The sequence below is a fragment of the Sciurus vulgaris genome (assembly GCF_902686455.1).
Source record: "Sciurus vulgaris genome assembly, chromosome: 12".
NCBI lineage: Eukaryota > Metazoa > Chordata > Mammalia > Rodentia > Sciuridae > Sciurus > Sciurus vulgaris.
Window position 1 is genome coordinate 23,448,275 of NC_136473.1, and position 22,239 is coordinate 23,470,513.

A 22,239-nucleotide genomic window follows, 5' to 3' on the forward strand; every position below is an offset into this window, starting at 1 on the left:
AAAAATGGAATAATTAAGTTTCCTTTCTGTCCATAAAAAAAAAAAGAATGACTTAAATACTTTTACTAACAAATTTTACTAACTTTTACTAATAAATTATTGTGAAACAGTTGAGCGCTGTTCCTCTGGATATAACCAAATGCCTGCTAACATGTGTTCTGGTTCTTATTTGTCATATTGACTGAGTGTCATGTCTATGATTCACAGACTTAGACAAAAAGCAAACACAGTATCAGTAAATATTTTATTTGAACATTTTAAAATTGAACTTTGTAGCCAGAAGGTATAAAGGTGAACATTTATTCATAATCACTGAAATCTAAGAAACTCATGTTGGAACTGATTTATGGGTAGTGAGATTGGAAGCAGAAGTTTGAGATATTCAAAATCCTGAAAGAAAATTATACAGCTCATCCATCAAAATGTGCCTCCAAAACACGCTCCTAGCCAACCCAGCTCTTTCTGTAGTGCTGGCCTTCCCATTCCGCTGATCCTGTATTTTCCTTCCTCTTTTCACCCGATCCCTCTCCTACACATGTCCCTGAAGGACTTAACTGCAATGGAAAGTTCAGGGTCATCATGAAAGATCTTGATGTCCAAGTCCATAAACCTCCTGACGTCCCCCAAGAGTCCTGCTCTGAGGTCCCACCCAAAGCCTATGGAAGCCAGTTGGTGGGAATGGCTGCCCCTCTATCATTGTGTGAAATTCCCGAGTCTAAGGATGAGTCAGGGTTGAGTTGATTCCAGGTGAAGGAGAGAAGCTGTGACTCCCTTCAGGTAACCAGCAAACTTAGCCTAGTTTTATAGTAAATAAAACAAGTCATCCACCTGAATCATGAAAATCAAGGATACATGAGGAAGAGTGGCGAAGCAGGGGACTCGTAAGATGTACAGATGTCACTGTTCACTTGGCTTGAACTTCAGGGCCACACTGTTGATGCAGAACCTCTGTCCTGTGGGTGCAGGTCCGTCAGGAAACACATGGCCAAGATGAGCTTCACACTGCAGTGAGAGAAGCCTGCATCACTTCCAGTGGAACCAGAGGCTTTCACATAGAGCCAGACAGATGGACCCTGTGTGGCTACCCAACTCCAGAATTTGACATCTTTTTGGGTTGGGGGTGGGGAGAGTCTGTCACATCAGAATTGGATTAAGATATGGAAGAACTTAGTGTACAATAGTGGTAAATAGCCCTACCTTACAAGTAAGAACATGTGCCAATTACCAAATTTACTCATCTGTAAAGTGGGGATGATAATTATACCTACTTAATAGAGCTGTTGTGTTGATTGAGACCATGTACAGAAAGCAGCAGCAAAATTCCTGCTGAGTACTGAATAATGTTGTTGTGGACAGGGTATTATTATTTTTATATTAAAGGCAAAACTATGCTGTCTGCATCCACTTGCCTCTGACATTTTACGAAACACAGGCCTCAGAGGACGAGAGCACCCAAGGGACGGCAAAGGGATTTTTCCATCTGTATTTAAGCCACTGCTTCCAATCAGGCACCCAGAAGGAGCAAAGTGCTGTTGTCACCTGCAGTATCCCTCTGCCTTCTGGTAACACACTTCTGAGTGGGGAAAGAGACAGAGAGAAGCCAACCACATGGGTTTTCCTGCTGCCTGTCACAGCTCAAAAGCATGTGACCTGCCACTCTTTTAGACCCTACCCCTGCTCCGATCTCTGTGGGAGGTGAGAACCAGGAAAACCTACTTGAGAAAATGGCCCAAGAAGCCTTTCAACCTGCAGGGCCCAGAATGATGGAAGAGAGGGGTCGATATGGGCATGAGTTTCTACTAGTATATTCTTCTACTTCATTTAGTTATTTATTTAGTTCTTTAGTTTTTGTGATGCTGGGCCAAGCTTGGGGCCTACCACTGAGCTTCATCCCCAGTTCTTTTTATTTTTTATTTTGAGACAGGGTCTCACTAAGTTGCTAAGGCTGGCCTCCGACTTTCGACCCTCCTGCCTTGGCCTCCCAAGTAGCTAGGCATGTGCCACAGTGTCGTTTCCCAATGCCTTTTGATGACAAAGTGCCTCCATGGAACAAGAGCAGAGGCCAAGCACAGGAGAGTTCTCTGTAGCACTTGCAGCAGTATCAGCAAAAACATGAAGCAGAATACACCACCTTCTTGCAGACCACCTCTGTGCGAGTTTTTCCTGAGGAGGTGTCCAGACGTCTCAGGATCCCACTGTTACTTTCATCAGAGTCCAAGGTGCCATGAGCCTCAGTAAATGAAGGCCATCCGGTGCCAGAGCAGAACTTCTTCTCAGAACTGTGGAAGGCAGTACCAACACCATGACTATTAAAGATGCTGTTATTAACATACCCAGGAGCACTTTCCCCCTAATTCATTTTTCCAATAAGCTAGGCCTAATTCCCACTTTGCTCTGTCAGATCGCAAGCTTGGCCAGGTCCACCATCAGTTCCACAGAACCATTCCCACTGCACCCCTTCACTATTAAGGACATTGCCTGGCCAGAGTGAAAGGATGTCTTGTGCCTTTGATGCTAATGGCTTCTTTCTCTATGTCTGATCTAAAGGCCTGAAAAACACTCGGAGCTTTGTGAACTCTGCTGCATATTAGGAACCACAAATCAAATCCATGTGTTCTGAATTCAGAAAAGGGAGAAATCAAACAGAAGTTAACAGTGGTCAAAGGGGGTCAGCGTGATCTCAGCACATCAGAGAAGCAGCAGATCTCATGAAGCAACCATTTTTAGCACAGGGAACTTCCAATTATCTAAACATAGGAGGCTGCCTGCCTGGGGGACTCAGTAGCAGGAAACTGGACAAGCTACTCGACCTCCCAAGGCCTGGTTTTATCATCCAGGAAATGGGACAATTGTACCTAACCCAAAGGGGAGGCTCTGCAGAGCGTGGTAAAAGGGGGGCATGGTGCTGGGTGTGTATATTCACTATGATTATTTTTATTAATAAATAGGCCCAGGTACCCCATGCCAATCACTCCAGTGAAGCCCAACCTTCCAGGGGAGTCTCCAAAGAACTAACAATGCTGAAGGCTAGAGTGGGTCAGAAGAGCTGGCAAGAGGAGGAGAGGAGCAACTCGAAAATCAGCTCACCAGAGACCCCATTCTCAAGGGTAGGGGTGCAGCTCAGAGGTGGAATACCTGCTAGCATGCACCAGGCCCTGGGTTCCACCCCAGCACCACATTAAAAAAAAAAAAAAAAAAAAAATGAACAAAGAGCCCATTCTCTAAGAGGTTGGACAGATAAGCTCCTGCAAATGGCTTCAGGAAAATAGATTTTTAAAAAATTTTAGATGGTAGGAAGATGACTTGCTCTCTACCTAAGAAAGAAATAATTGAAAGTTAAACCCTGACAAAAATTGAACAAAAAAGAGTGGTAAATAATGGAATCCTGGACTCTGAACACAGAGGAAGTGGGCAGAGAGCACAAAGTCCACCACCAAGAGGACATCGTGATACGGCGAGTTTAGACATTTTGGTCTAAACTTAGACACCCCCAGATTCCTGAGGATTCCCCAGAGTTTCGGTTTACATGAGTTACAGATGTTGATACATAACAAATTAGAAATGATAACTGAAAATTTTAAAATATGTCTGCATTATATTACTTTTTAAAATAAATTATTACATATTAACATTTTATGACAATACTGTTTTCCAAAATGAAACAGACACTGAACAAGAAGGATGGCGTTGTTTTACAATTCTGCACATCTCTTTACTGTCTGGCTTGAAAAAAGACAACCGAAACTTCATATGTGCCTCTGCATTTACTCTGTTGCAAGACTGTTTTGATACAGGAAGGGGACAGGACAGCTCAGTGGCAGAGCATGCGTGAGACCCTAGGTTCAATCCCCTGTACAAAACCAAAAGGACTTCGCCTCATGTGGATCATCCTGGGAAAGGGATCACCTGGTAGATTCCCGAGACGGGTCCCAGGGACCCTCAGGAATCCTCTCGGAGAACCACAGGCATGCCCCCTTAGTGGTAAGGGCTTGACTTCCAAAAGATGTGGTATGAATCCACAGTTAAATCCGTGTGCTCTTGGCAAGTTATTCAATAATTATTTAATCTTCTGAAGACTTGGTGTCCTAAACTACAGAATAGCAGCAGCATTATTAAATCACATGCTTGCTGACAGAATTCACTGAGATATTTCTACATATGGTGTGTTTAGAGTAGTGCTTGACACATAGTAAGTTTGTAGCTATTCTTTCTCATATCATTATTACTAATAAGAGACATTAATGAAATTTGAGCAGCCATGAGTCCAACTAGAAGTGTCTAAACACTCAGGCAGGGTTCAAAAATATTCACATGGAGCTGAGGGTGTAGCTCAGTGGTTGAGCACTTGCCCAGCATGCATGCTTAAGGGCCTGGGTTCAATCCCTAGCACTGCAATAGAGAAACAAAAACATCTGCCTTGCCACTGTGTCACAGGGAAGAACATTATAAGAATCTTTTAACTAACATCTATCCATCTTCAACATTAAATAAACTACTGATCATGAAAGGAATTTTGATAGGGAATTATGAATATAATAAATTTTTTAAATGAATGAATTTTAGACTAATAAAAAGTCATTAAACATTTTATGGGAAACAATAAACCTTTATTGATGCAATTAGCAGAATCTGGAGATTTTACCAAGTAATATGAGAGGGGCAACATGTATCACTTAAGACTGAGGACCTAAATATTAAAGCTAATTAGAAATTATAATATACATATTTAAATGATCAGCAGGTGATAAGACTCACCCCTGGAAAACTAAAACCATTCTGTATCATGTACTTTAGAAGGTATTCTCTTGTTTATCTGGTTTGTTCTTCCTTTTTCTGGATATTCCATAGCCCCCAAAGTAAGAGCAGAAGCACCAGAGATAACTGACAACTCTAAGCCTAATTTCCTAGAAGAACCTGCATTCAATTGAAGGAAGGGTGCACACCAGAGGTTTTCAATGTTACCTACTCAGGACATTAGAATGTCACATAAAAAGTGAATTAGCCCTCAGTTTTCTCCTGTTTTAAGATTTATGACCAGAAAAATATGTGATCTCACAAAACACTTTCATAAACCCTACCAGAAGCAGCCAGCAAGAGGGAGCAGTCGGGGGGCAACGTCACTTAATTCCAAGGTTATCCACAGTCCAGAGTCCCTCAGGAGTAATGACATCCTGGAAGGCACTCCTGACCCTAAAACCCTCAACCCACGGCCACTCATCAGGAGAGGCAGTGCTCTCCACGAACGTGCTGTGATCATTTCCAAGATGATGGAATTGGCGGGGGACCACGTTAAGTGTGACAGATGCATCTGGGAAAGAGGCTCTGGACAGGGAGCCTGTGGGTTACACTGGCTGGGCATGCCCATTGGAGGCCAGTCATGTCTTCCCAGGGACCTACAGCTGTAATTTGGATGGCTGGCACCAGAAAGTGATAGAGTCTGCTTCTAGAGCCCTGTCCAAGTGACCTATGGAAACCCAGACGACAGCGTGGGCTTCAGAGCCCTAGTGCTATGGGCTGGTGTTTGTGTGGCCGTGGCACCACTCTGGACAAGTTAACCTTCCTAAGACTGTTTTCTGCTGTGAAACGAAGAGAGCGACACCACAGAGCGCTGCTGGGACGTCTGATGTAATGCTGTGTGTGAACAGCACAGCACCCTCCATGTGGCCTTGTTCACTGCTGGACCCTCTGTCTCTGAGGAAGGGCATGCTCAGGGTCTCCTGTGAAGCATGAATCCAGTGCTATCACTTACTAGATGTGTGACTGCAGTGGTCTGAGTGTTGTTTGCCCCTCTGAAACTCAAGTTGAAATGTGACTGCCCTTGTGGCAGTGCTGGGAGTTGTGGCCTTTAAGAGGTAACTAGCTCATGAAGAGGGAGCTCTCATGGGACTGGACTAGTTACAGGAGCCAGCTGCTGCAGAACAAGGCCACCCTTTGCATTTTGCTCCTGTCTGACCTTTGGCTTTCCCACCATGTTATGATGCAGCAGAAGACCTTCACCACAAGCCAAACATATGCCAGCCCCATGCTCTTGGAATTCCCAGCCTCCTGAACCATGAACCAAAATAAACTTATATTTGTTATAAATCACTCAGTCTCAGGGACTCTGTTATAGCAACAGAAAAAGGAATGAAAACATGAGCAAGTTACTTAAAGAGATGAAGCATCAGTTTTCACATCTGTTAAATGGGGTATATGAAAAGCACTGAGCCCAGTGCTTTAAGTGGTCAAGCAGTGCCAGGTGTGGTGGACCACACCTGTAATCCCAACAACTCAGGAGGTTGAAGCAGAATTGTAAATCTGAGGCCAGCCTCAGAAACTTAGTGAGTGCTACAATAAAAAGTAAAAGAGTTACGGATATGGATGCGGCTCAGTGGTTAAGTGCCTCTGGGTTCAATCCCCAGTGCCAAAAGAACCAAAAACCAAAATCGAACAAACAAAAGAAACAAGAAGTTGCAACTTCTTTTCTTACATCTCCATGGTGCTTTCCATCATCACTGCAACATCTTTAGGTAGTCTGGATATTGCTACTGCTGCTAAGCAGTAAGGCAGATGTCACTTGGTGAGCACCTCCATGTTAGTTTCCTAGCATGACTACAGAACGTTACCATGAAGTACTTGGGACATACGCTGGGTTCTGGAGGCTAGTCCAAAATCAAGATGCCAGCAGGGCCATGGTCCATTGAATGTCCTAGGGAATCCCCCTGTGCTTTTCCTAGCTTCTGAAAGTGGCTGGCAATCCTTGGCTTACAGCTGATAAACTAACCACTGCCTCCACATCTGCATGGTATTCTCCTCTTTTTGTCTGTGACTTTTTTCTCTTCTTATAAGGACATCAGTCATATTGAATTAAGGGCCTACCCTACATCAATATGACCAATGACCCTGTTTCCATTTACAGGGACGAGGATTTCAATACATCCTTTGCGAGACACAGTTCCGCCCATAACAACCTCCATGCGTATGTACAAGAAGTATAATGGCTAAGGAACTTGAGAAGCTTGTCAGTTTTAACTCCTCAACTAAAGAAAATTTTAGAGTCAGCAGAATACTTAAGTCCTAGATTGTGTGCTACTGACAAAGTAACGGAATTTAGAGCAGAAAAACAAATCCAAAACAACATGTGCTCTCAGAGAAGGCCTCAACAAGGAATCTAGCCTCCAAGAATAAATGAAACCTAAATTACCTACAGAAGGGGCAAACAAAGCCCAGAAGGCTGGCCCAGTCTGAGATTCTGCAGGTGGGAGGCTGCCTGGCTGGTGCAAAAAGAGGTGATGACCCTGCATTTACATGTAATTTTTTAAAATATGTTTTTACTATCTATCTATCTATCTATCTATCTATCTATCTATCTATCTATCTATCTATCTATCTATCTATTTATTTATTGTTATGTGGTGCTGGGGATCAAACCCAGTGCCTCACATGTGCAAGGCAAGCGCTCTACCACTGAGCTACAACCTCAGCCCTAATTTACTTGTAATTTTAACTAGAATTTAATTCTGGCTGACCAACTTTTCACTTCATTTTGACTCTATCTGAATTCTTAAAGGAATTATTTTTTCTGTTCCCCTACTTCCTATAATAGAAGCTTGAGAACAGAAACAAGAGAAAGAAAATGGTCCCAGGTTGGTGATACAGCTCAGTGGTAGGGCACTTGCCTCACAAGTGTAAGGCCCCAGGTTCAATTCCCAGTACTGTCAAAAAATAAATAAGTAAATAAACGCTTGGGTCCCAGCTTGGTGCTATTGTGAGTTAGTAGAACCTTTAAGAGATGGGGATTACTGGAAGGTCTTTAGGCTACTGGGGGTTTGCCCTTGAAGGGAATGGTGGTATCCTAGCCCCTTCATCTCTTTTGCTTCCTAGCCAAGAGTGGGGGGTTGCTCTACCACACACTACAATGTGCCACTGCAAGCCAAAAGCAATGTGACCAAGTAATCACAGACTGAAACCTCTAAAACTCTTAAGACAAAATAAACTTTTTCTCTTTATAAGTTGATTATCTCAGATATTTGTTACAGTAATGGAAAACTGACCAACACATGGATATACTCTTATTTCCTTCAGTTTTAGCTACAGCTACAGGAGCTGCAGAAAAATAGAACAGAAATTCAAAAGTTATTGAAAAGAAAATGGAAACTTTTTAACTAAAATTAAATATTTACAAAGAAACAATCATGAATTGGCAGTTCAGTAAACAGGCTGCATGGTTAATAGGCTTTTGGGGATTTGGCTGATTTTCCTATTAGTTTTGGTTGTTTCATCCCTCAACCTGGAGTTGGTTACTTGACCTTCTAAATTTGAACTACCATTGTGCTAATACTCACTGGTCATATGTAAAATTCAGTCACATTTCAAATGCTCAATTGTCACACGTGACTAGTGGCTACCATCATGGGCAGAGCAGGTACAAAACATCTGCCCCATTCTAGTGAGTCGTCTTGGACAGAGCCTTCTGCTCTGGTCTCTCCTAGCTCAACATTCTGTGACTCTGTGACAGCTTATATGGTGAGGGGACAGGACATGGTGAGATGGCCTCCTCTTTACAGATGAGGAACATCAATGAAATCAAAGAAGGAAGGCTAACATTGAGGAGAGTTCTCTTACAAGGATGACTTCTCATTTTTTTGTGGTCACAGTGGTGACAGTCCAAATATAGAAAACAGAACATCTCTGGTGACTGGGTAGTAACAAAGTATACTTTTACGACATGGTCCTCTGGCTCAAGGCAAGTCAACCAACTTAACACTCTACTTCTCTTTCACAGAACCGAAGGTCAAGGAATAACTAATATCGCCAAAATATGAGTCTCATGTTGATACTGTGAAATACATATTTGGCCTTCCTCCCATTTCCTGGCATATACAACTTCTAAAATTTTTGGACTCTTAAAAATTATAGTGATTTTTCATATGTTAATAAGTTGGCCCATGGCAGACAGCCCATACGGAGCTTTAGGGTGGGGACTGGTCACCAGAAAGAGCAAGGCATGGTCAGAGGGTTAAGACTTTCAGCTCCACCCCCAACTTCTGGGGAAGGAGAAGGGCTGAAGGTCAAGTTGATCACCAATGATCACAGACTTAGTCAATCATGCCTATGTCAATGAAGCTTCCATAAAACCCCAATGGATAGGGCTGGAGAGCTTCCAGATAACTAAACACGGGGAGGTTCCTGAAGGATGCTCCACTCCTCACAAACCTCATTCTGTGTATCTCTTCATCAGTATAAGTGTTTTCCTGAGTTCTGTGAGTTGTTGAACCCAGGGAAGGGGTTACAGGAAACCCAATTTGTAACTGGCTGATCAGAAGTGCAGGTCACAATCTGGGATTTACAACTGGCATCTGAAGCGGAGGAAGGTCCTTGGGGACCAACCCCTCAATCTGTGAGGTCTGATGTCATCTCCAGGTAGGTCATGTCAGAAAAAAACTGGATTAGATGGCGCTCAGTTGGCATCCACCATGGAACTGGCTGCTTGCTTCAAAGGAGAAAACCTCACAACTTTTGAGGTCACAAAAATCTCCAGTGTTCCTTGCTATGGTATGGGGGTGGGTGGGACGGTTTGTTTTTCCAACACCACTGTGTAAAAATTAAATTCCTTCTGGCTCTCCCCTGTGCCATCCTGGACTGACTGCTTTCCCAAATACCTCATCAGCCACCAACAATGTGAAGGCTCTGGGCCAGGGCTGGTCCCCTTCCCTGAGCATGAAGGGAAATCGATCCTAATGCCCCTTGTCCTTGCAGGCGGGGTCTGGCTTCCCTAATGCTGCCCGCATTAGCAGCCAATCAGCCAGGAAACCCCGTCTGCTCAAAGCCCAGAGGACAGAAGGAAGCACTGGCTAATGGAAGATTTGCAGAGCTGGCTTGATTTATATTTTATTCTAAACCAATTTAGGGTTGATGCAAAAGAAAGGAAAACATCTTTGAAGTTCTGAAAAACAGGACTTCAAAGATGTTTCCTTTCTTCTTCATTGAATCTACTTTTTTTTTAGACTGTTTCCTGCATATCTAAACAAAAAAGCCTTTGTTGAGAGATTTTAGATCCTGATTGACTTAAAAGAGGCTTTGAAATCAAGGGACAATTAAATTTACTTTTAGCTACATAGGAGAGGGCATGGTATTTACTACTGTCAAGCACTGTGGGGAATCTATTCTCATAAAATTCTACATTTCCTAAATTAAATTATAAACCCATTTTCCCGGGGAGAGGTATAGTTTTAATCACATGGCCAAGCAAATACTATTAGGGTTTAGATTTCTTTAAAATACTTTCTCTCTAAAAAATTCTAATAGCTTTATCGTAAGGTATACATCAAGAAATAGCTTAATTGCTATTTCTCAGGGATACATAAAGGAAAAATATAAGCCAAGAAGTCTTGTTAACTGTTTTGCATGTGAGAAAAAAATCAAAACAGACAGGTCTCTTCTATGAACAGCTCTCTTTATGCAACAATGCCAAAAGAGAAGGAAGACAACATGGCCAGAAGGTACATGCCTGGAACTCCAACTACTCAGAAGGCTGCGTGCAGCAGGAGGACCGCCAAGTTCAAGGGCAGCCTGGGCAACACAGGGAAAACCCCATCTCAAAACAAAATAACAACGAAAACTCCCTACAAAAAACAGGCAAAAACAAGGCGAGGGACTGAGGGTGTACTCAGTGACACAGCACACACTTGGCATGTGTGAGACTCTGGATTTGATTCCCAGTAAATAAAAACCAATAAATGAATAAGTAAATATATAAAAGCATTTATTTATCCAAAACCTCAGATGAGAAGGAGTGTGGAATAGGGAGGTTTGCTCTCCCTCCATGGCTCTGTCCTCACCTTACCTGAAGAGTGGACTGTCACAGCACACACAGTGATACATTCCTGACTCCTTATTGTCCAGGTAGATCCCGCTGAAAGGCTGAAAGTAAATGAGATACATCATGTGCTGGAAGTGACACAGCAGATTTAAAAATAAGGCGGGGGTTGGGGGCATAGCTCAGTGTCAGAGAGTTTGCCTAAAGAAAAAAGAAGAAAAGAAAGAAAATAAATACCTAAGAAGCACAGCTGGGTGAGATCAGGAGTTTGTGCCTTTTACACACTTCACATGGTGTTGAGGACACTGTATTTATCAGGTTCTCCAGTGCCAGGGCTGCTGCTTAGATGGAATTACTCCATTCATTATGGCTTGAAGAGCTTTCAGGTTTGTAAAGTGATTCCAAGAGGAACACAGCAAGATGCAAGGAAATGCATGGGCTGAGTCAGTTTATTTTTTTAATGTTATTTTGCAAACTGAACGCCACTGTTGAAAAACAAAAGACCATTTTGCCCAATTCCTTTTATCATCTTCTCTGTCAAAAGAAACTTTAAAAGGGGGAAACTGAAGATCACACCACAGCTCCCAGTGGCAAGCATTACCCAATTCCACAGGATGGAGAAGGTCAAGCTCAGAACAGCTCATCAAGTAAAAGGGTTGACTCAAGAAATAGGCTGGACTTTTTCTGCCTACTCCAGCTTCCCTAACTGGGAAAACTCCAGGTCAAACCTTTAAATTCCCTGGGGTGGCACTAATGGTCCATTTTCAATGAGATGCCCAGTAGACACTTTCAAATTAACCTACCAAGCCTCCTACATGGGTATGCTTGGACGTTCTCCCTCTTTATAAACCCTCCATTTAGCTGCAGAAATCCCAACGGTAGTGAGCTGGTCTTTTATGGCCCAGTCCCGTGAATGCAGGAGAGGCCAGATCACACAGGGCTGTGAGGAGACAGTGCACACACTCTGTCCTGCTAAACACAGGGAGTCTCTGGAAACTTGTACAGTGGGTGTGCACATGACCAGAGTCAGCTTTTAGAAAAATCACTTGACATCCAGGTCAAGAATGGACTGAAAGGACTAGAGACACAGCCCAGCAGCAAATGCTTGTTCAGCATATGCAAGTACTGGGCTTAATTCCTGACATTGCAAAAAAAAAAGAATGAACTGGAAACAAAAAAGAGGAGAGTCAAGAATGATTTAGAAAAGGGAACTGAAGTGACTGATTGCACAGGGAGGGGGACAAGATCAGAGACAGAATGAAGTTCAAGCTACCCTGGGATTTCAATGTCAGTCTGGACCAATGACATTTCTTCCTTCTTTGGTTTTGTCAACAGAACATACTGGAAAGAGGACACACTTAAAAGGGATGACTGCAGATAATTTCACATGGGACTATTTGCAGGGGTGGGGACAGGGCCAATGGAAACCAACGCAGGGGGATGAAACACCCCTGGGCTAGTGATTGTGAGAAGACACAACCCACTAAGCCTGTGGAACAAAGGAAGGGGGCGGCTGCTAGAACCTGTGTGTGGGGAGGCTGCCTGCAGAAGCGGCCACCTGCAGTGGAGGAACACAGCCACTGCAGACCTGCGGCTTCAGAGAGGACCCTGGATCCAGACGGGTTTTTCTGTCCTCTGATCTCTCTAGCATTCCCTGCTGCCTAAACTAAATCAGTGGCCAGAGGGAAAGAAAGCTAGTCCCTCCTCCCAGAGCAGGGAGAAGCCCATGGAGACTGGATCAGGAAGGCAGACAGAGAAGGCCCTGCAGGAAACCTCCCTCTGTTGATGCCAAATTCTTAGTTATTGCTCAATTAGGCTGAAAATTCTTTTGTTGGTTGCTAGCAGAGCACTAGCATCTTACTGCAGCCCAATAAAAAACATACACAACTGAATTTTCATGTGGAGTCACAGAATAGGATTCGATGTCTTCTCTCTCTTCCCTTAACCTAATGGTGCTAAGGCTTCCAGTTCTGCAATATTCTAAAAAGTTCCATGTGGAAACAGAGCAATTGAACAGGATTTATAACATTAGTTAAAATAATGGATGATGCTCATTTTGTAAAATGGCCAAATGCACAGCATATATTGCACCATCTGTTTCAGAAGCCCACGGATTTATTCTCCTAAACATCTGGCAGCACATCTCCAGGCTCTATGTACACAATGAACCCTGCCTGGCTCTGTACCTGAGAAATCAGGGCTTGTTTACAGCATTCTGAGCATTCACACGACTGCTCACAGAGTATCAAGTGTACCTCCATTGTGGTATATACAAAAGTGACAAAGGTGGTCTCTTTCCCAAAGAAGGTGCTATTAAAATTTCACCCACAGGAAATTGTGAAAAATACTAGCATTTCACAAGAATCCATTGGGGTCTGCCAGCCTGTCTGATGACTTTAGCATCAGAGAAACTGAGGTACGACCATGATTGTGAGGCCACGTACACTTCTTTGGTTGACTGAATGAAGCAGGTACTGACGAAGTAAAAACAAAAGTACTCTAGAAGGTTGCGAAGCCACAGTGCTGGAGTCGAGATTCAATGGATTTGTGAATCTGCTTCACAAATGAAAATATCTAATAACAAGTTTCAATAGGTAACTGACAACAGCTGTATTTGGTTCTGAACGAGATTACTCGTTAAGAACCACAGCAAATGGTGCTATGATGAGGAATCGCTGGGGGCTGGTTGTCTTGGGAAATAGATGAAAGTTGGGATTGCTGAATGCAGCCTAGGTGATGTTTCCACCTCTAAGCCCTCAGTCACTCAACATTCACAAAAATTGAATTTTTGAATGCCTACAACAGGCAGGCACCACGTAAGGTGCTAGAGGATAGAACAATGATGGCAAACACTATGGAAAAAAAGCAAACTTTGTGAGAGCCCGAGAAAGTGAGATGTGGGCTAAAGTTAAAAGGCAGATCTGAATTAATGAGCAGGAGGGGTGATGGGCAAGAGAAAGGAAGCCGGATGCAAGGTCCTTAAAAGGGAAGGAAGCCTAGGATGTGTGAGATCTAGAGAAAGCCTCAGAGGAAAAATGGCTGGATTTAAGGATGGGATAGGATGCAGGGGACTTCAGTACCCAACCAGCCATTCAATACTTTCCTTTTTGTTGAAGGCAGTGGGAGCCACTGCAGGATGCTGAACTGGGAAGCAGTGTGGCCAGCTCTGTGTTTTCAAAAGGTTTCTTTGGCTGAAGTGTGGGGGTGGCCCAGCAAGGAGCAAGAATGGCTGCACTCCCAACAGCTGGAGGCTGCACAGTCACCAGAGGTAACCTGGTCCAGCCAGGAGCCAAGGACAGCAGAGCGCACTCAAGTGACTGGAAGATTTTTTAGGACACAAAAGGATCCTCCAGACAATGGAGGGCACTGTGTCTAAGGAAAGAGGTGGTTCCTACTACGAGACGGCCACTGATGTCCTGAGCAGGGGAACCAGGGAGGAGGCCAGGATCTGCACAGCAACTAGTGACGAATCAGGGTCAGACAATGGACCTATTCCAACTCCACCAACACATCTGACCAGAACATCATAAATCAGACCCCATCTGCTTACCGGTTCAGTTCCTTTTTCTCTTGTGACATGGAACTGCTCTGGAGTCAGCTTCTCTTGCCACTCAGCCTTGGTGAGAGATGGCCCACATGGCTCACATTTTGTAAAAGACTCTGTATTATCAAGTAGAGGCTTTTTTTATTAAAATGAAAAGGTAAAATTAATTTTTTCCCCTTGACTTTCCTCCCAAAGCACACCAGCACCCAGAGGAATAATCCTGTCCCTTATTCTCTCTGTCACTTCATTCTTAACAAGGACCAGAAACTCAGGTACAAAATGCCTTGACTATTTAATTTAATAAGAAATTAGTCATAAATAGAGAACTGGTTTTCAGTCCTCCTGAGGCATGGAAGCCAAAGAGGTAGCAGAAAAAGGAAATAATGTGGAATAAATTCTCCCCAGGTACCTAGGGGTGGAAATCGATCCTCTGACTTTCATCGAAGCAGTTCCTGTCAAGACACAGCTGGGAGCAGTGGAGAGATTGGACAGGACAGAACCTTGAGATAGCGGGTTATTAAATTCCTTTTCCTTCCTGGTTTATGAAGATACTTCTGATTTTGTTTGTCAAGGGAGGTCTTTACCAAAAACTCTTGCATGGAGAAGAGATTCCTATTCTACATACCTGCAAGGGAAACTGAGACCTACCACAGTCTATGATAATGCTTCATGGTCTTCATCCATGTTTTTCTCTTATTCCTTTCAGCTTTTGTCTTAGTACTTTTATTTGGGTGATCATAAAGAAAATAACTATGACAATACTCTTTCACTAAACCAGGTAGAAAGCTCAACTCTCATAAAAATATTTTAATCACCCAATATTAAGAATGTGCAAGGAATTTTATAATCTGTCCAACTCTTCAACTCACAAATGAGGAAACAGAGGCCCTAAGGCTTAGTAACTACTTGTGACTTTGAAGGTGAGAAGCGATGGATCAGTGGTGGAGTGTGAGCTTAGCACGCTTGAGGACCTGGGCTTGATCCCCAGCACAAACAAGAAACGTCACCTGTGACATCTGTGCCCATAAATCAAACAAGCCATAAAATTATTTTTGAAATTCATTTTTTTTGTTCATTTTTTATTCTTTTTTTATTTTTATTTTTGTTTCTTATTTTTTGTTCTACTTAGTTATACATTATAACAGAATATATTTTGATTCATTGTTGTATTTTGATTCACTGTACACAAATGGAGTACAACTTTTCATTTCTCTGATTGTACAAAATGTTGAGTCACACCATTCATGTATTATTTTTTAATTTATTTTTTTATTGTAAACAAATGGGGTACAACTTGAATCTCTGTACACAAAGTAGAGGCATACCATTTGTGAAATCATACATTTACCTAGGGTAATAGTTTTTGACTCATTTTGTTATTTTTTTTCCTTCCCCCCTACCCCTCCAACCCCTCTCTTCCCTCTGTACAGTCCCTCCTTCCTCCATTCTTGACTCCCTCCAACCCCTGAAATTCATTTTTGGTCACAAAAAATAGTACTAAATAATCCTTTAGCAAGAAAAGACTTATTTTTATCACCAGTTTATAAAACTACACAATAGTGTATTTTCAGTATTGTTTACTATGGACTGTTGATGACTGTTTACATTTTTAAAAGGTTTTTTTTAAACTGTTAAGTATCAAAAGTTATCTTTTCTTAAACATTCTTTTTATAAGATTACAGAGATTTCTTTCTTAGCATGGAAACAGACTTCTGAAATTTTCCTATGAAAATATACCTCAGTTAACACAAATTTTCAGGAACTCATCTCTTTGGGAGCAAAGCAAAATGTATTTGTGTGACAACTACTATCACCCAAGCTCTTCAGAGTTATCATGCAGAAAGCCAAGTAATGGAGAAGGAATGACAGAAATTTAAAAATCATTGCTTTTACAACCACCAAAATGTTAACTGATTTGAGAAGGAATCACCAGGGGATTCTAAAACCCCTGGGTGAAAGACAGTTTCTCTAAATTTCCTTAGTAAGCTCCCTGGAATCTCAAAGACCCATTCTTGTATTTCCTTACCAGCTCACTTTCCTTTTCTCTACAATTGGTATTTAAATAAAGCCTTTTCTATTGTCCTTCAAGCATGGTCTTCACTACCTCCCACCTTACTCTCAACAGATGGCTTCACAGGAATCAAAAACCACAAAGGACACAAGGCCCTGGGTTTGATCCCCAGCACCGCAAAAAAAAAAAAAAAAACCACAAAGGAAAGTCCTCCAATGTGCTACCCGGCTGGCTGCCACATTTACTTACCACACCTGTCCCCATCCATCCTTCTGTCTTGTTTCAATGAAACAAGTGACCTCCTCCTTCTGTTCAAATGCTGCTGCTGTTTTTCTGGAGTGCATCTCCTTCTGCCTAAGGACCAAGGTCCACTGTCTCCCTTTCATAACCATCAACTTGCACTCCACTGGATCACTGCCCTCTGTACCTAGACATGCTGAGGCTCTTGGGAGAAGAAATTCACACAAACCTCGTTTTCCTTACATGGTCCCTCCTACCAGCTCCTGACAGAGCTCTTCTTACTTCCTCAACCTCTTTCAGTCACACCTCAAAACATTAGCTTCCACCCCTAGCCCTGCACCGATTCTGTTCTCAGAGAGCCAAGGACTTTCCTGGTAAAACCACCAACACTTCATCCTGACTTCGCGACTTCATGACTATCTGACACTACTGACACTCACTTCCACGACACCAAATCTCTTACCTCTCCAGTTACTTCCTTCCTTTCAGTGTCCTTTTCCAACTCTCCCTCCTCTGCCCATCCTTGATGCTCTTCAAAGGATCTTTTGTCCTAGACTTTCTTCTGCCCTTCCTCCATGCCTGCCCCATGGGTGATTTTATCCACTCAGTAGCTTAAAGCACAAGCACATGAGGACTCCCAAATCTACTTTTCCCTACATCCTAGATCTCTCTGCTATTCCGGTCCTATATATAATTGCCACTGGGATGTCTCACCTCAAACACACACAAAAGGACCTCCTGCATCTCCCCACTCCAACCTGAATCTGCTTTTCACATTTGCTCGAGCTCATCAACTACATTTCAAGCCGGAAGCCCGGGCCATTATCCACAACTGCTGTTTCCTGCAGCGAGGCCTGTTGGCTCAACTTTCTAAATAATTCTAGGATTTGCTCCTTGTCACTTCTCTGCCATTACCTTGGCCCACGCCACCATGATCTCCAGCAAGTTTCCTAGTCCTCCTTCTATCCTAAGCATTTCTGATTGGTTTTTTTCTCACTGCCCAAACAGTTCAATGTGACATGATTCCCTCAAGGTCAATCCCAAACTCTTTAATGTGACAACCAAGGCCTCTGTGCCTCCACCATGGTTCTCCTCTCCCATGAGCTCCTGTGCTACACTAGTCATTCTGGACCACAGCCTTCCCAGGACCCACCGCACGCGCACACACACATGCACACACATAAACACACATACATCGTTTCTGTCCCATATTTCCAAGTTTTGTTCGTTCTACTTCAACACCTCTTTCCTGCTCTTTTCCTACCTCCAAACCCTCTTTCTGAAGAAGCAGTCTATAGATGGCAACAGCTGATCCGTGGTGCCATTGAGTTCAACTATGCCATTACTGATTTTCTGCCTGTTGAACCTGTCCATTCCTGATAGAGGGCGTTGAAGTCTTCAACTATGACAGTGAGTACTACACTTCTCTTTGCAGTTCTATCAGTTTTTGGCTTCACATAATTTGATGCTCTGTTGTTAGGTGTATACACATTAAAGACTCATATCTTTCTGGAGAATTGATCCCTTTATCATTATATAATGCCCCTTTGTCACTGATGACTTTCTTTGCTCGGAAGTCATTTCTGTCTGACATTAACATGATAACTCCTCCTTTCCTTTCATCAGCTATTGTGTATCTTTCTCTATCCCTTTAAGTCTATATTTGAACTTATATGTAAAGTAGGTTAGGTCATATTCACAGTTACTGAGGAGGCTGAGGCAAGAGAATCTCAAGTTCAAGGCCAGCCTCAGCAACTTAGGGAGACCCTGTCTTTAAATAAAAAATAAAAAGGATTAGGGGATATAGCTCAGTGGTGGAGTACTCCTGGGCTCAATCCCTAGTGCCGCAAATAAATAAAGTAGGTTAGGTCATGAGAGTGGGGTCACCATGATGGGAACTAAGTCTGTTCTCTCCATGCACATATGTTATGGGAAGGCCGTATGTGCACAAAGCAAGATGGACCCAGGGAATCCACTGCCACCTTGATCTTTGACTTCTAAGCCCCCAGAACTGTGAGAAATAAATGTCTGTTGTTTAAGCCACCCGACCAATGGCATTTTTTCATGGCAATGCAAGTGCAGTCACAGAGCCAGCAAGTGACAGGGAGCCAAGACACAAATATGGGCCCATCAACAACCAAGTCTTTAACCACAGAATGATTACCTGCTTATCATTTTTAATGGATGTCTAATGGTTTGTTGAATTGAACTTTTATGATTTACTTAAGTATTCCTTAACTGATTTGGGTTGAAGCCAGTTTCCGGTCCCTAAGAGTAGCACTGTTAAAACTGTCTTTGCACATATAGCTTTGTTCTTTTTTTGAATTATTTCCTTAGTACAAATTCCCAGGAGGAATTCTACACAGCTCCTGTTATGCATTGGTGTCTGGCCAAATTTTAATGTGGCTGAAGAACTTCCAATCCCAGGGCAATTCATTAGGCTGCTTCCACCATGTCAAGTATAAGCATAAAGAAGTTTCCGCAGAAACCACTACCCTTTCAAGGGGACAAGGAGAATTCTGAACCCACAATTGTTTCCATTACCTGTGGTTCTCAGCAAAGGAATGCTTGCAATAGAGTAGGTTTGCAGCAAATATCCTCAGTCTGGTTGACTGAGACATTGAGGGGTCAGAAAATTAATAACGGAAAGTTCTGTTGGATCAGCTACCACTCTACATTGTCAGTGCTTTTATTTATTTATTTGACACTACAGTTTAAAAAATTTCACGGAATTAAAAAGAGTTCCAAATAAGTTGGTACATTTTCAGCAGTTAGGTATCCCTTAATGTATTCGATGGACCCATAAAATTGGACTCAGGGCTGAGGATACAAGGTGCTTAGGGATCCAAGGTCCTGAGTGCGATTCGCAGTAAGACAAGCAAAAAAAAAAAAAAAAAAAAAAAAAAAGGAAGCAGAGTTGGACCTCTTGTGAAACTTCCCAGGAGGAACCCCCACGAGCGATAAACTGCCCTGAAATATATGTGATATTTCAGTTCTCCACAGTGACTGGGTCCTAATTGGTGAAATGTCAATGTCCTTTCTGACAAAGGGCTAAAAGAATTTAGCAAGTAAGCACACACGCGCGCGCGCACACACACACACACACACACCCGGTCTCTTAGTCTCAAAGTCATTAATAATGACTGTCAGGCCGGTGGCAGTGGTGCACACTTCCAGAGACTTGGGAGGCTGAGGCAGGAGGATCAAAAGTTGAAGGCCAGCCTCAGCAACTTATTAAGACTCGTCTCAAAAACAGGGCTGGGAATGTGACTCAGTGGTAAAACATTCCTGGGTTCTATGCCTAGTATAGAGGAAAAAAAAAAAAAAAAAAGGCTGCCAGACCGAAGAGGGAAAAATGATGATTTGCCTGCAGGTCTCCCTGGGTCTTAGATACACACAAACAAGTACAGAATCCAAAGTCTGCACTGCTTGCTTCGCACACGCGAAAAGACCAGAACTCTGAGTGGAACAGACCAACCGCCAGCGCAGGAGAGGGCACGCAAGGCCCAGCTGACCAACCACCGCGTTCTTTACCCAGAGTCCAAAGGTCCGCGGTTCTCGGGGCTCGCATGGTATGCAAATAAATGAACTTTAAGAAATAAAAGAATTGTGTGTACATTTGGGGAGAGAATCTGACCTTTCCTTGGGTTCTGACAGAGCCGGGTGCCCCCCGCTACCCCAAGTTTACGAACCACTGTCCTAGACCGCAAGGATAGTGCGGGGACCGGCGGGGACCGACAGCGGCGCACGGAGAAGGTCAGGAGAAATGGGGCGGCGCGAGCCGCAGCCCGCGAGTGGAAACCACAGGCCTTAGGCAGCGGGGCCCGCGTCCTACCTGCGTCCCCGCGTCCGGCCCCTGGGCCGCCCGCTTGGCCCCGCACCGCCTGCCCAGGTGCCTCTCGGGAGGACCAACCCCAGAGCGCTCGGAAGAAACGCGCCATGACGCCGCTGGGCTCGACGCCGAGGCCCCGCCCTCCGCCCATTGCCCGCGCTCCGCCCCGCCCACTGCCCGCTCTCCGCCCCGCCCACTGCCCGCGCTCCGCCCCTCCCACTGCCCGCTCTCCGCCCCGCCCATTGCCCGCGCTCCGCCCCGCCCACTGCCCGCGCTCCGCCCTTAGCCAGCTTGCCCTTGACCCCTTCCTGGCCCCCTCCCCAACTTGGCTTTCTAACCCGCTTTCAGCCTCCTTCCCTCCAGCTCCTCTACCTCCAGCTGTTCCCGCGCTGGGCCCCACTCCACCCCCACTCCCCTCGTCCCTAGGGCAAACAGGGATCAAGTTTAGTTTGCATTTTCCGGAGTTGTATATAAATGGGATCATTACATTTTGTACTTGATTTTTGTCTGGCTTCTTTCAGTTGGCATAATTATTTTGACATGCTTGCGAGTTTTTGCATGCAACAAATTGTTCATTCCACCTTGGCTCTGAGTAGTATTCCATTTATGGATATGCCAAACCGTATTTATCTGGACACCAGTTGATTCAGGCTGCTTCCAGTTTTTCCTTATTAAAACCAAAGCTGCCAGGAACATTCCTGTACGAATCTTTGTGTGGATATGTGAGTTCTTTTCTTTTGGGTAAATACCTGGTAATGGAATAACTAGGTCGAAGGTAAATAATTGTTTCCTCCCACGTCCACTGGCAGTATGTGAGCGCTCCAGTTCTCTGTCTTGGCAATCTTCTTGAGTGTTGAGACTCTCTGCTGCAGCCCTTCTAATTGATAGGCAGTGGCCTCTGTTGTGGTTCTGTTTCACGGTCTCTAATGGCTAATGTTAAAACATTTTTTCTGCAGTAGATATATTTTCTTTGGTGAAGGCCCAAGTTTTTTGCCCTTTTATTCTTAAGTTATTAATGAGTCTTGAATATTCTTTATGTATTCTGGATACAAATCCCTTCTCAAATGTATGCTTTACAAAGCCCTGTCCCACTTGTCTTTTGGATCTCTTAATAGTATCTTAGAGCAGTTTTTAATTTTATGAAGCTCAACATCCATTTTTTTTTTTACAGATTGTGCCCTTTGGTATCATATTTAGGAAATCTTAGTCTAATCCAAGATCAAAGATTTTCTGTGTTTTATTCTGAAAGTTTTATGACTTTAGGTTTTATATCTAGGTCTTCTACCCATTTTGAGTTAATTCTTGTGTTTGGCAATATTTTTGTTTGTTTCCTTTTTCTTTTCTGTTATTAGCATACCAGTGCCTAATTTTTTCTGCACCATATGTTGAAAAGACTGCCTTCTCCACTGAACTGCCTTTGAATCTTTGTCAAAAATCAGTTTTTTAATCAATGTGAGGTTTTATTTCTGGTCTTCCTGGTTTGTCCCATTAATCCATTTATATGAATGAACACAGTGTGCTGATTGTTAGTTTTAGTAATAGTTTAATGGATTTTATGAGATTTCCTACCTAAACAATCATGTCATCTGTAAAGTGTTTACTTCCATTTCTTTTTTTTTTCTTTGTTTCATTGCACCAGCTGCACCTGTACAATGTTGAATTAAAGTAGTGAGCATGAGCATTCTCGTCTTGCACCTGGAACTTAGAGGAAAAGCATGCAGGATTTCACAAGAAGTATGATAATAGTAGAGGTGTTCATAGATACTCTATCAGATTGAGGAAATTCCCATCTACCTGTAATCTGCTGAGTTTAT

General features: G+C 43.3%; 1 protein-coding gene and 1 long non-coding RNA gene across 2 annotated transcripts in view; one reads left to right on the forward strand and one right to left on the reverse strand.

The window, feature by feature from the left end:
• Positions 1 to 225: 225 nt before the first annotated feature.
• MSRB2 (methionine sulfoxide reductase B2) lies at positions 226 to 20,578 on the reverse strand. Its single transcript, XM_079106346.1, has 5 exons — positions 20,429 to 20,578; positions 14,349 to 14,458; positions 10,826 to 10,902; positions 2,132 to 2,279; positions 226 to 1,002 (listed from the first exon to the last, which is right to left on the reverse strand). Exons 1-5 carry the CDS (start codon positions 20,574 to 20,576, stop codon positions 898 to 900), a joined length of 588 nt encoding a protein of 195 aa, XP_078962472.1. The 5' UTR covers positions 20,577 to 20,578; the 3' UTR covers positions 226 to 897.
• LOC306641288 overlaps positions 20,216 to 22,239 on the forward strand; it is a 36,835-nt gene continuing 34,811 nt past the window's right edge. The window contains exon 1 of the long non-coding RNA XR_013758108.1: positions 20,216 to 20,349. This is a non-coding gene — a long non-coding RNA (uncharacterized lncRNA). The remainder of the gene's footprint in view (positions 20,350 to 22,239) is intronic.